At 23.1% G+C, this 13,310-nt stretch overlaps 2 protein-coding genes and 1 non-coding gene across 3 annotated transcripts in view; 1 reads left to right on the top strand and 2 right to left on the bottom strand.

The window, feature by feature from the left end:
- LOC112599658 (calcium uniporter protein, mitochondrial) overlaps window positions 1-13,310 on the top strand; it is a 68,883-nt gene that overhangs the window by 6,922 nt on the left and 48,651 nt on the right. Inside the window, exon 2 of the mRNA XM_025346654.1 lies at window positions 6,140-6,257. Coding sequence (XP_025202439.1) covers window positions 6,140-6,257 — 118 coding nt within the window. The remainder of the gene's footprint in view (window positions 1-6,139; window positions 6,258-13,310) is intronic.
- Window positions 2,041-2,122, bottom strand: Trnas-aga. The gene has a single exon. It is a non-coding gene; the product is annotated as a tRNA-Ser (tRNA).
- Window positions 11,552-13,310, bottom strand: part of LOC112599657 — a 29,020-nt gene continuing 27,261 nt past the window's right edge. The window contains exon 5 of the mRNA XM_025346653.1: window positions 11,552-13,271. Coding sequence (XP_025202438.1) covers window positions 11,559-13,271 — 1,713 coding nt within the window. The 3' untranslated portion in view covers window positions 11,552-11,558. The remainder of the gene's footprint in view (window positions 13,272-13,310) is intronic.

The following is a 13,310-nucleotide window of genomic DNA, read 5'->3' as shown; positions in this document are numbered from 1 at the left end:
AGACTAGTAGAGAAACAATTTTTAAAAGAATCTTTAAGTATATATTATTATATTTTTTTCTATACATAATACATATTATATCTTTTAAATTTTCCTATCATATTTAAAATATGATGTTCGGGAAGTTCACTAGAAAATTGGATTTATTCTTGTTAGCGTTCAATGCGGAAAAAAACGAAGTCATTCACTTTTTTTTTAAAGGAATGTTCTTCAAAAATTGTTTATCCAGTTTTCAATTTAAATTATTAATTTATGACGAATTTTTAAATAAAACAACCTGTAAATTATAGATAATTTATAAAAAAAGATTTTTTTGTGTATGTAATAATTTAATGTTGTATAATGATAACATTTATTACTAGATTATTTATTATAATAACATTAATTATAAATTAAAATACCCGTACTCATATATACTTAATATAATATTTTTATCCAATTTACTTCAAAATACTTCTATTTGGTAGGTATGATGTAATTTGAAATTTAAATATTAATGTCAAAATAATCTCCTCTCAATTAATATAACTATTATTAATTATAAAAGTATAATGCACTTTCGATAAAAATATAGTTTAACGTATTAACATAGGTACAAAAAAGTCTTAACGTACATAAAATAAATATCAACAATGTAGGTACAGAGTATTTTTTAAAGTGTACAAACATTTAAAAAAAAATCTTAAATATTGTACCTATATAAGTTCTTTTGTACAATATATTACTCAGACCACTTTAGTTTTCAATTATAGGATACCCACTAAAAAAGTTTTTAATACCAAAAAAATCTAACAGTTCCAAAATATTTAAACAAGATAACGTATTCCCGCCGTGTAAATCTAATTACATATTGAATAAAGATGTTTTAATGAAATCCATGGCTGATGAAGCAGTACGCTTTTAAAAACTTTTTTATCACAATCGTCTTCAAACCCATGATAAATCCACTTATAAGGAACCTTTCCTCTCATAATATACTTGGAAATCCCAGGCGCTGTCTTAAAATAAATTGGTGGCTGAACTTAAAATTAAAAAAATAAAAACAAACAAAAACGGATAACTTAAAAACAATTTCCAATTAAGTGTCACTCATGTGTGACTTCTTACTCCAAACAAACATGTAAATTTTTTTTATTATCACCTACATATATTTATTGAGATAATAAGCAGGGGCATATTTGAGGGGGCCATGAGGCCCGTGCTTCATTCCCCGTATTTTATATTTTTTTTTATTGAGATTATTAGTCGGGTGACTAGCGATCCTTTTTATCTGATGACCTTTTTTTTTGCTTTCTATGCCTCTGGCCCGCTTGATTTTTTTCTTTTTGGTTGTATATTTGGAAAAATTTTAAACAGTGTGAGTCCCCCCCTTCTCAAATATAATTCTGGATACGCCACAGATAATAAGTACAGATTGTATACACCTTAATAATGAAAAAATTAAATATTGTATATTAATTATGAATTTGTCGATACCAATATGTATATCGATACAGTAGTCAGTAACATGATAATATTTTAAAAAATAAATTTATAAATTAAAAAAAAAAAGAATTTAATTTTTAATGACTTAAAAATTGTTCATATTCTTTAAAAGTATAAATTTCTTTCATGATTACGTTTTACTTGAAAAATGTGAGCAAGTTTACATGTCATTCACAAATTATATAATGTGAACGTAATGAAAATTACCTAACACTGTTAAAATATAGCTTGAGATCAAACTTTTATTCGAAATAATATTGTATGTCGTGTTATTTATTTTTACATATTGTGAGTATCCGAAAATAACAATATTATTATAAATTATAACACAATACATGTATTTAGAAATTTAAATTCATCATAATACAATAATAATAATAATGTAATATATTATTATGGATAACAGTCCACATAATAAACATATGATTAATTATTTACATTTTTTGTTTATTATTTAATATGTTTTAGTAGTTTTATGAAATAAAATAGTCATACCAACGATATATAAATAATTTATTATAAATTCTTCATGAGAAATATTAAAATTAATTATTCCGCAGTCGGTAGGATTCGAACCTACGCTCCCAGAGGGAATCTGATTTCTAGTCAGACGCCTTAACCGCTCGGCCACAACTGCTTGTTCAATATCAATGAAAGTAAATACATCTAGATTCATTGAGTCGATATAACCATAATTTCATTTATTAAAAATAAAAAATCCTGTATTATTTATGATATAAATTAAAAAACACATTTTCATCTATTATATACGTAGATGAAATTATATAATTATGTATTATCTATTTTTACATATTAATAGTATATCTACACTCTATAGAATAGATAAATAGATTTAATTTATTTAATGTATTTTGTGGTATCTCTATTAATTGTATATAAATTGTTTTTCTTTTAGTATAAACATTACATTACTTATTTTGGGTACTTTAAAAAATAAAATTTTAACTAATAAGTATAAACATTTATTTTATTGTTATTTATACATTAATAAAATTGTTATGATCAATGAAGTCAATTTTCAAACTATTTCATTATTGTCTGTATGCCTGTATAGAATATGGACTAGGTACCTACATTGTAATATTTCTACGAGTTACGAGTTCAATATTTAAAGAAATGTATTTTAAGAGTTATATGCTGATGCCAAGTGCTGAATAAAAGATGGTCTTTCATTTTTGACAAGAATCCAATTTTTTGTAATAAAACTTTGGTTTTTGCGATAAATATTTTTTTTCTACGGGGATAATAATATCTCTATACCTAAATATTTAGATGGATATAAATTTAAAATTAAATTTTTTTGAACGTAAAGTAGGTAAATTGTATTTTTGTATTTAGTAAGGAACTTTATTACGTTCAACTTTCTTTGTAATACAAAATTAATAATACCTTTTTGATTAACCTTTTACAAAAACAACAAGCTTTTAAAAATTCAGAAGACAATCCTTTGTTGGAGCGTTACGATAATATTTTTTTATAACTTAAGGTGTAATTTTAAAAGAAATTACTTTTTGATCAATTTAGATATATTTTATATGGCGATTACGCGATTAGTTACTTGGTACCCATTAAAAACAAATAAATCAGTGATAATAAAATAAACAACGTTTCATTATACTTAATTATCATATAAACATTGATCGATTAATTATTACTTATTATAATTTGTAATCGTCGCAATTATATTATCATAGTATCTATTATATTGTATTATCATACTTTCTTTTTTTTTTTTATGTGAAAATATATTTATAGTTACAAGTATCTATATTTATTTTCTTATAGCTAAACAATTATTATAAGAGTTACATTTTTTTATTACTTACGTTGCATTTTTTATCTATGTTTTTTTTATAATATTGATTTATTAATAATTTGGTTAATTTTAAATAAAAAATAATAATTTATTAGGTAATACACAATATCTATCATAATATGTAGGTTCATTTTTACTCAGTAAATACCTAAATCATAAACTATTAAATTTATATTACGTATAATATGATATAAACATGACCAACTGGTTTCAATGTCCACATTTGGATGTGATGTCATTAATGTGGTTTGTCGAGGTCAAGTACTCGGTATATTCATTTCACATACTGCGTCATTGTTTAATATTATGATACTATACGATACATGCATTTAAAATGTATACTTTGCGTTTCAAAGGTGTTATATTATTGCCGTATACTGCTTACATTTACGCATTTTCTTTTGAATAAATAAATAATTGTATTCGTGATTTTTGGCGGATTTCATCTAATAATACAAATTCTTTATTGTTAGTATTAAGGACCACATTTATTTAAATATTAATTTTACTATTGACGTAAACGTGGAGGACTAAAGATCAGAAGGTTTGAGAATAAACAAATAGCTAAAAAAATATTATCACAAAACATAATGTGGTAATAATTAATAAAAGTAACTAATAATAAAAATTATTGAAAATGTAGTTTTTATTTACAATAATGACTATATTTTGTATACATCTGATAAAATCCGAATTATCTAAGTTAGATGTATTATGTATACACTAAGGGTAAAAATAGTGTATTGATACATATTTGAATGTATTGAGATTTAGAACCTTTACACATACTCTATATATTCGATATATCTATTACCTTATTCTTTTATTGGTCGATCATCCATCTTAAACTAAATTATTTTAAACTCTTTAAAGATATTCTAAGTATAGAACTTATGACTTACTTATGGTACATCTTCGTTTTTATGTCTTTTAAAATAATAATAATAATAAAAAAAAAAAATCGCTTCATTTAAAATTTTAATATACTATAATTTTAGTTTAAAAAAATCAATTCTACAAATAAACAAAATAAATTTAACCACTATGAAATTTTTTTATATCCTCAGTTTAAATCAAGCAACATTATTTACCTAAATTTACTATAAATAATTATCATTCTGGATTAAGTTTAAGAAAATTATCCGTTAATTATGTATTTAAATATAAAAAATTATGTTTACCTTCAATTAAATCGTAAAATCCAGAAGTGTATTTTTAACTTTAAAATAGTGTTTAAGTATAGAACTTTATTAATTTGATAATCACAATTTGATATTCGGAATTAATTTGTTTATGGTTATCTTTGGTGTTAACTTTAAAAAATTTGATACTGGAATCAAATTTGACGTTTATTTTTTTGGCGATCTTCCAAAAACTGTACAATGTGTAACCAACTCAAAAATGGTAGTATGACATCAAATTCACAAGTTTGAAATACGCATTATTTTAAATTATACCATTTATACCTTATTACTTATAAGTTATTATATAGATTCTATCATATAAATCGATGGAGGATAAACAATCATATAATATACTATTTTACATTGTACAATGTAGAATAATATTAAACATAATACATTTTATTAACAATGATTTCATCGTCCTTCCATTAACTTTAATATTTATTAACCCATGTGCTTTTCAACTGCGTGCGATACCTAGCTAATATATTCGTAGATTATATTTATGATTGTCACGAAATACAATAATACCCTATGTTCAATAAAAGTTAATTTATGTTTTTATTATTGCTTAATTTTGTTCAATTACTATCATCTTTATCAATAATTTAAAAAATTATATTCTTAATAAACTTTAGTATTAAAAAAGGAATAAAACATTAATATAATTATTAAATGTAATATGTAATTTAAAAACATTTGTTACAAGTATTAAAAAATCTAAAAAAATAAAAAATTGTGTATGAATTCACGTATATATTAAATTTAAATCGATTTTCACGTATCTATCTTTTAAAAATAATCCAAATATATTTTCACTTTTAAGTCAATTAAAAATATTATTTTCTTAATGAATTTTTTTAAATTTTATTTTAAATGAAAATAAAATGCTTGTGTACAACTCTATGTATATATATATATATATACATATATCATAATATGTATTCAATTATTCCAGAACTATTAAATTACAAACACCAGGTCCTATCTTTGAAGTTAGTGCTGCTTATAATTAATATTAAGAGTATAAAGGTTAATATTACTTGAATTAACTTATAAAATTTGATACTTTTATACTTATATTTGTTTGTATGCTCTTTTCTATAGTAAATTTAGTATTGGAATATTAAGAAGTTTAAAATAAATAATATCTTATTTATAAATATTTAATGAAAAATAGAATTCAAATAAATTTTGTAAAATAATTTTTTTATCCGGATAGGAAAGAAGAAAATTATAAATATATTACTTTTATTGACTATATATTGACTGTATAATTAACAATTAATGACATTAATGATTATTATAATTTGTATACATTTAATTTGGAAGAAATGAATTAAATGAAAAAAATAAAATAAATACACACATTATTGTAAAAAAAAAAATACATTGATCCCAACGCTCAAAATTTTAAAATGCAGAAAATTATGTTTAATGCATTATTATAGCTTATAAATAATTAGATTTGTTTTCTTTTTGATATAAGTATTCTTGTGAATAAGTTTTAATGTTTTCATTATCATGTATTAAATTTCTGTTTTTATTGTATAATGATATTTTTTAGTACCTACTTTTAATGATTTATATCAATTACGTTCAAATAACATCTTATTAATTGCATTTTTTGTAGATTGTGCAGCGATGCCGTCGTCACCATTGTAAACGATGGTCTAGCTCAATGTCTACAGTGTATTCGGTTGATGATAATGGAGGAAAACAAATATTAAAACCTTCATATGAAAAGTCAGGTAAAATAAAGAAATACCGTTAAAAATTATTATTTATCATGCGTTATCAAATATATGCAAATTATTAATACCATTTAAGTACAATATTTTTCACTTTATTTGGTAATTTGTTTATAAATTGAACATTAAAACACACACATATAATTGTGAAATCAATACATTCACCTCTCCGCTTAGTATAAAAAGAACACGATTACTTGACCTGTATGTAGTATATCTATGCAATATAGATGCTGTACGATGCACCCAATGTAGTATTTAAAATTTATCATGTATCTCAAGGTACGTTTTTTGTATAGGAAAAATATTTCTATTTCTCCATTGTTTTAGTTTTTACCATCCATTTTTGCTTCCTATAGTCCTGTAACTGAAATAAACAAATATACAATAGTTAGTATTCTATGTCTTTAAAACATACACTTATTAAGTAAAAACCAACTCAATGTTACAAATTGGAATAAGTTATGAGTAACCGATAAAATTGTCGTTTAACGAATAAGTGCTAACAAAAATTGTTGTTATAGAATGGGAAAAAAAAATGAATGCTTATTACTAATTAATTGATATAAAATTGTAAAATTTCTGTATTTTATTTTAGAAATTTTTATTGTGTCACGTAGAATAGATTTGTATATTGTTAGATATTTGTGGACTGTATAATAAAATTATTACGCTGAATATAAAATAACTTTCAAATATATGTTTTATTGTATTAATTGACAATAATTTTGCGGCGAGTGTCAGCTTGTTTCACTGCACCGTAACGATCGGTGGAAAACGACGAACTGACTTACATACGATATCGCGATTGCGTAGCGACGTTACCACAATCAAGTCTTATCTATGATTTATCCCAAACATATATTATGTTTATACATTCTATATAGACTTCAGATCAACCAGGATTTTCGGCAATTTTATACCTAGATTGACTAGATTTATGTCCATTATCCAGTGTTCAACAAACAAAAATAGTATACGAGTATAAATCCTTATATATTATATAAAGTGTACCTATATAACATTTATATAGTTTCGCATTATTTTTATTGTTTGATGAAAAGAATACTTAAATTATTCTAAAATATTTTTTATGACCTAAAGATTTTGTATATAAAATTTTATTCATCATATTTTTTCTAGTTTTGGGAAATATAAGGATTTTTTAAATGTATGTAGTTATAAGTATTAAAGAGCTCTTTTTTAAAACTGAACTAGTTACATAATATTACATGATATTATATTTTAACACAAAATAAACTCGTAAAAATGTATTGTCCCCAATGTTTTACCCGAGGAGGAGGCAATTTCTAACTTTGATTTCTCCCTAAATATGGGTCTGGATTTACTTATGATTAAGATTTAGTTTTGAATATCATTAAAATGAAACATAGTGTTATTCTAAATTAGAAAAAATGTTCAAAGAAAATAAGATAATATATTTGTATTAATTAAAATAATAAATATTTTATTCCAGCACATTTAAATAATTTCATATCTACTTAAAGATTTTAAAACAAGTTTGTTGAATGTTTTAACGTTTAAGTATTTTTTGATTATAAATTATTATGTATCAAAGTATAAAAAAAATTGTTTTTATGTTATAAATAATGTATCTTTTTTATCTACATTTATATTTAATCATTTGTTTAAAACGTGTAGGCATTCATGTTATTCACAATACTTAAATAATTGATTATAATAAAAATTAATACTTAGGTATGATGTTTTATTTTTTAGTTAATTAAGTGAAAATTTATCGAAAAGTTAAATAAATAAAAATGTTGAACTTAAGGCTTTTTTTTAAAACTAATTTAAAATTAATTTTAAGTAAAATGCTTTTATATTAATTTGTATATAACATTTGATACCTAGTTCATTGTTATTTGTTACTCTTTAAATATAATGGTAGAAAAAACGTTTAATATAGTTGATAAGTTGCACATTGTTTTATTGCATAAATAATATATATGATTATCGTATTATATCGTTAATAATTAATTAGATTATTCACTTTATAACTTAATAAAGCGTTTTTAAATATTATTTAAGTTTGAAAAACATCGTAACCATTAATTTTTTGAAAGACTTTACCTAAACTATAACAATCGGATTTTCTTTGAAGTCCATTTCAACTTATGTTGATTGAATTAGTATATAAATAATAAATATTTATATTCCCATCATGTAGTTAATTTTTTCTTTACTCCATTGAGTTGGTAATACTTTTAATATTTTAGATTCTGAGTAAAAGATTACTATTCCAATTGAATTTTTAATTATCATGTGTATTTTTTGTATGTATTTATGTATATATATTGTATACATGCGGATTTATAGTGAGAAAATGATTTAATCTTCAAATTTAAGGATGATTTCTAATGGAAAATTGAATTTGATTAGTAATTTTGGGTAGCCTAAATTTAAAATTCTCAGTATTTTTTGAAATAATCGGAAAAAAACAAAATACTAATTTAGGAGGATTATAAATTTTTACGTAAACTATTTTTCGACTGAATCAACTTTCTTATTTTACTGTAATTTAACAATAAATAATTGTAGATATTTAAAATGTTTATCAAATGTTTATATTAAAATTTTCTTAAGTGAATATTTTTAATGTTTTCACTGAATATATGACTGACAAACAAAATACGTATTTTAAAATTATCAGGTATCTAATATATTTTTAAATTCGTGTTTGACTTATTTTTAGACTTTTTGGGTTATAATAAAATGCTTATATTATTTTGAGCATGATATGATCTTTGAATAAGTAGTAGAATTATCTCAAAAGTCAAATTACTAATTATTATTTTTTTTTAGCATTTTTAGCATTTTTCCACTCAATAAAATTATAACAAAAAAAAAAAAAAAACTATAAATAAAAAATATATTATTATGAATGTAATATATTTATGTACTTTTTTATTACCTTCCCTTAGAACTGAAAATGTATTGTAAAAATTATCTGGTTTATATGCAAAACAGATTTTGTTCTAAATTATTTTCTCTTGAATGTGATTTTTTTATATTATTCTATTTATAAAGTTTTGTTATATTTAGATTTTACACTATGATTGCATTAAATATGAGAACTATTAAATCGTTCCTTTTTAAAAACTTTGATGTTAAACTTGACAATTATACAAATATAACTCTAATCCAAAGTTGCAAAGATAATGTTTAGAAGTACATACAATCTAAAAATATATTTCATCGTAAGCATGCATGTAGTTAATAGTTATTTAAAGTTCAAACGCAGGTTCATACTTGCATGTTACCATTATAAATATGATAAAAGTAAAATATAAGTATCTTAGTTGTTTATTATTTATTATTATAAATAAAATTATTTAATTAAAGATTTGCATATGACTTATATTAAATATATAAATATTAATTACAATATTTGAGTGTTAAAAAAATATGTAGGTGAAATATGGTTTGTTAGACATACATTTTGGAATATATCTATAGTGTATACTTACAATAATATATTTATAAAAACATATAAAATTGTATACTTTTATAGGTATATTGATTTATTTACTACTAACAGAACCCAAAATGCAAATTTGTAACAATTGATGGATTTTATAATTTTTGTGCTTAAGTTATTAGGGTTAATTTTATAACTAATAATAATGAATTAAATTAGTTAAATGGTTACCTAAATATAGATTTTGTATAACTGTTAGGCGTATTATAGCTTTTAGCATGTAAAATATTTAAATATATAATAATTTTTCCTAGAACTGTTTTTATTGTTTTGTGTAGTTAAAAATTAAAATATTTTTTTTCTAATTATTAAAAAATATTCAATTTTTTCTAATTTGGTAGTTTAAAATGAAGTTAACTATTTTTTAATTGATTTTTATTTCAAATAAATATTTTTTTATATTATTCTAGATTAAAATTTTTATTTTTTAGACTAAAATGTAGAAATACACAATGCTTACAATTATTGTAAATATAAAAAAGAGGGCGTATAAAGTAACCACTTTGCTGTACATAAGTTTTTGAGTAGGTCACTGTAATGTATATTAATTTTATTATTTTTAATATAATGATAAAATAATACAAAAAACAACTGAGAATTATGGCTGTTAGTCTATATTACTAAGTATTATATCTTATAATTTATTTAAATTGCTATTGTAGTAATTAGTTCTACTATTTGTAAAACTTTAAATAGCATTAATTTTTGCTAAAAATATTGCAATTATAATATGATTAATATTTAAAATTTATATAACTTGTTATTGTTATTAACCTTAAAGTATATCTAACCTTCCGATTATTTTTAAAAATATTGGAAATTTTTCATTTTTCTCTACCAAAAATACTAACTAAATTCACTTTCTTACTAAAAATATATTGAAATTGAAAATCAAAGAATTGTTTCCATTAAATAACTTGTACATAGACATATAAATAATAAAATACACATTATTGTAAAATGAATACATCTATCATCCACTCTGAATCTAAAACAATGGTACCCAATTTCTTCTTTTCTACGCCCCTTTTTGTAGATTTTCAAAAATCTCGCGCCTCCCTCCTATAAATTGAAAAAATCGATTATCTTTTTTTGATATATTTTACAAACAAACTATACAGTGTTCGAATGGCTATTTTTTTTTATAATAATTTATCGGTTATCCGTTATTAATACCCAATAATGGATAAAAGGAACCGGTTAATTAATTTGTTTCTTTACGTTTTAAAATAAAAATTGTTTCGTGGTGAACCTGGGCGCCCCCCCCCCGATATGTCCCCCCCCCCCCCCCCCGCTCCGGTGTGTGAACCAGTGATCTAAAATAAATAAACAAGATCGATTAGAAAATATGTGTATGAATTAAATTGTCCATAAGAAACTTCAGATGCTAATATTAATTTATAGCGATATATTATATTATTTGCACAAAATATATTTTTATTTAACTTTAAAAGTGTTATTTATATTTAAAATATTAAAATTATTTGTTTTACAATTTTTATTTTCAAAAGACATTTCTATGAATACATTAACGTATAATATTTATTTCTATTTACAAGTATTAAGAATGATAAAAAATAATAACGTAATTAACTGTATATCGAATGATTTAAACAATTTTAATAAATTTAATTAAAATAGAATGATTTTTTTTATACAAAGAATATCTTTTCAATACTGTTATTAATTATAATTAAGAATTATTGGCAATAATACATTTTTTATATTATATTCAAATAATAATAATGATAATAACAACAATTAAAAAACATTTTTTAAAGAAATTGATCATTTAAATTTTAGTTATTTTTGTCATCTAATATTTCAAATTCTTCAAATTCCATATCAAATACTGGTATTGTACTCATTTTCTTTCTAATAACTACTAAAGCTTTCCATGACATATCATCTGAGGATGCACTTGAAAGCTTTGACAAATTGTCATCTGTTATTCGGGAACTTAGTGTTCTTCGTTGTTCTTCATTATTTTCTTCTTCTTCTTCTTCTTCTTCTTCTTGTATTGCTTCCACTTGTTTTTCACCACGTTTGGGTTCTTCTATTAATTCAATTCTACTTCCACAACTATTACTTTTTACCAGTCTAAGCTTTACGTTTTCTTCTTTTTGATGTCTTATTTCATCCATAATGGTCATTGTCATAGGACTACATACCGCTCCTCTAGTACTGGATATTACCTTACCACCATAATAAGTAACGCTTGTACCAAACTTTCTGATTTTATTAAGTATTTCAGCTGATACTGGTCTTCCAATTATTTCAACAGTTGTTTTGTCTGTTAAGTAATCTTCGTCGTCACTACTGTATCCGTCAGCTCGTTGATTTGTTTCAGATGATTCTGTGTCAAAGCTTGCTTCACTGCCAACTCCAGACGAAATGCTTCCGCTATCTGTCCATCTATTGTGTATGCTTGTACCCATATCGACAGATACACATTTTTTAAGTTTTGATGTGTATGTTTCTGGAATAATTCGTACTTCTTGCGTTGGTCTTGGTCCTGTTTTTGGATTTTGATTATTCATACTTGGTGGTAGTGGTATTTTTAGTTCTTTTTGAAATAATTGTCTTGTACTTAGTACTTTATCTGGATCTGGTAGTTCATTATCATTAAGTTTTTTATTTGGCTTAAGAGGGTGATAATAAAAGTGTTTTTTCAATGTTTCTGTGTGTGATTTATTTTCTTTATGGATAAAGAAGTCCATTGATTTAGGTCTTTCAAGTTTTGGTGGTTCTTCAATGTCCCTACATAAATCAGATTGAGATTTATATTTAATGTTTTTGTTGGATTTCGTAGATTCTTTTTCAAGAGTTAAATTAACAGTACTACTATATTTTTTGGACGGGGTTGTTTGTATAATTATTGGTTTTTGTTTTATGTTATTTTCAAACAAATGATTTTCTGATGTTGCTTTTATTAATGTTGATGACTTGTTTAATAATATTTCGACCGGTTCTTCTTGCAGATTATATAAACTTCTAGATCTGGTAACGACTTCCTTGTGAACTTGTTGATTTTCTGGTTCGTAAGTCAATTGTTCCTCTTGATAAGTTTTCCAAGTAGATGTTGTTGGCATTTTGTACATAAGACGTTTTTCATCCGCCTTTTTTACTATTTCAGTTGATTTGAACTTTTCTTCAATTACTTTAGCATAATCATTAGGTTTAACGTTATAATTTCTTGCTTCTGTTATATCTTCACCTACTGTAGTCTGTAAAGTAACTTGATGTTTAGTGGAATTTTCATCTACGCATTGAAACCCAGTTACATTTAATGTTTCAACTTCTGAACAACAAGTTACATATGCACTTTGAGTTGACTCAGTACTACTTTCGTTGGTATCTGTCGATTCTTGATTTGTTTTATTATCAGATGAAGTTATCATCTCTCGGTAACTTTTCCCAAAAGGTCTAGTAGTTGAATTATAAATTTCATATCGGCTCGTACATCGATTTCCTTGGCCAACACGGTTGAAACGTTTCGCCAATGGTGCATTCTGTAACAAAAGTTTTAAAAATTAATTAGTATTTTTTTA

Source organism: Melanaphis sacchari, unplaced genomic scaffold, assembly GCF_002803265.2.
Source record: "Melanaphis sacchari strain LSU unplaced genomic scaffold, SCAv2.0 Contig54_pilon_pilon, whole genome shotgun sequence".
Taxonomy (NCBI): Eukaryota; Metazoa; Arthropoda; class Insecta; order Hemiptera; family Aphididae; genus Melanaphis; species Melanaphis sacchari.
This window is presented reverse-complemented; position numbering and strand designations above follow the sequence as displayed.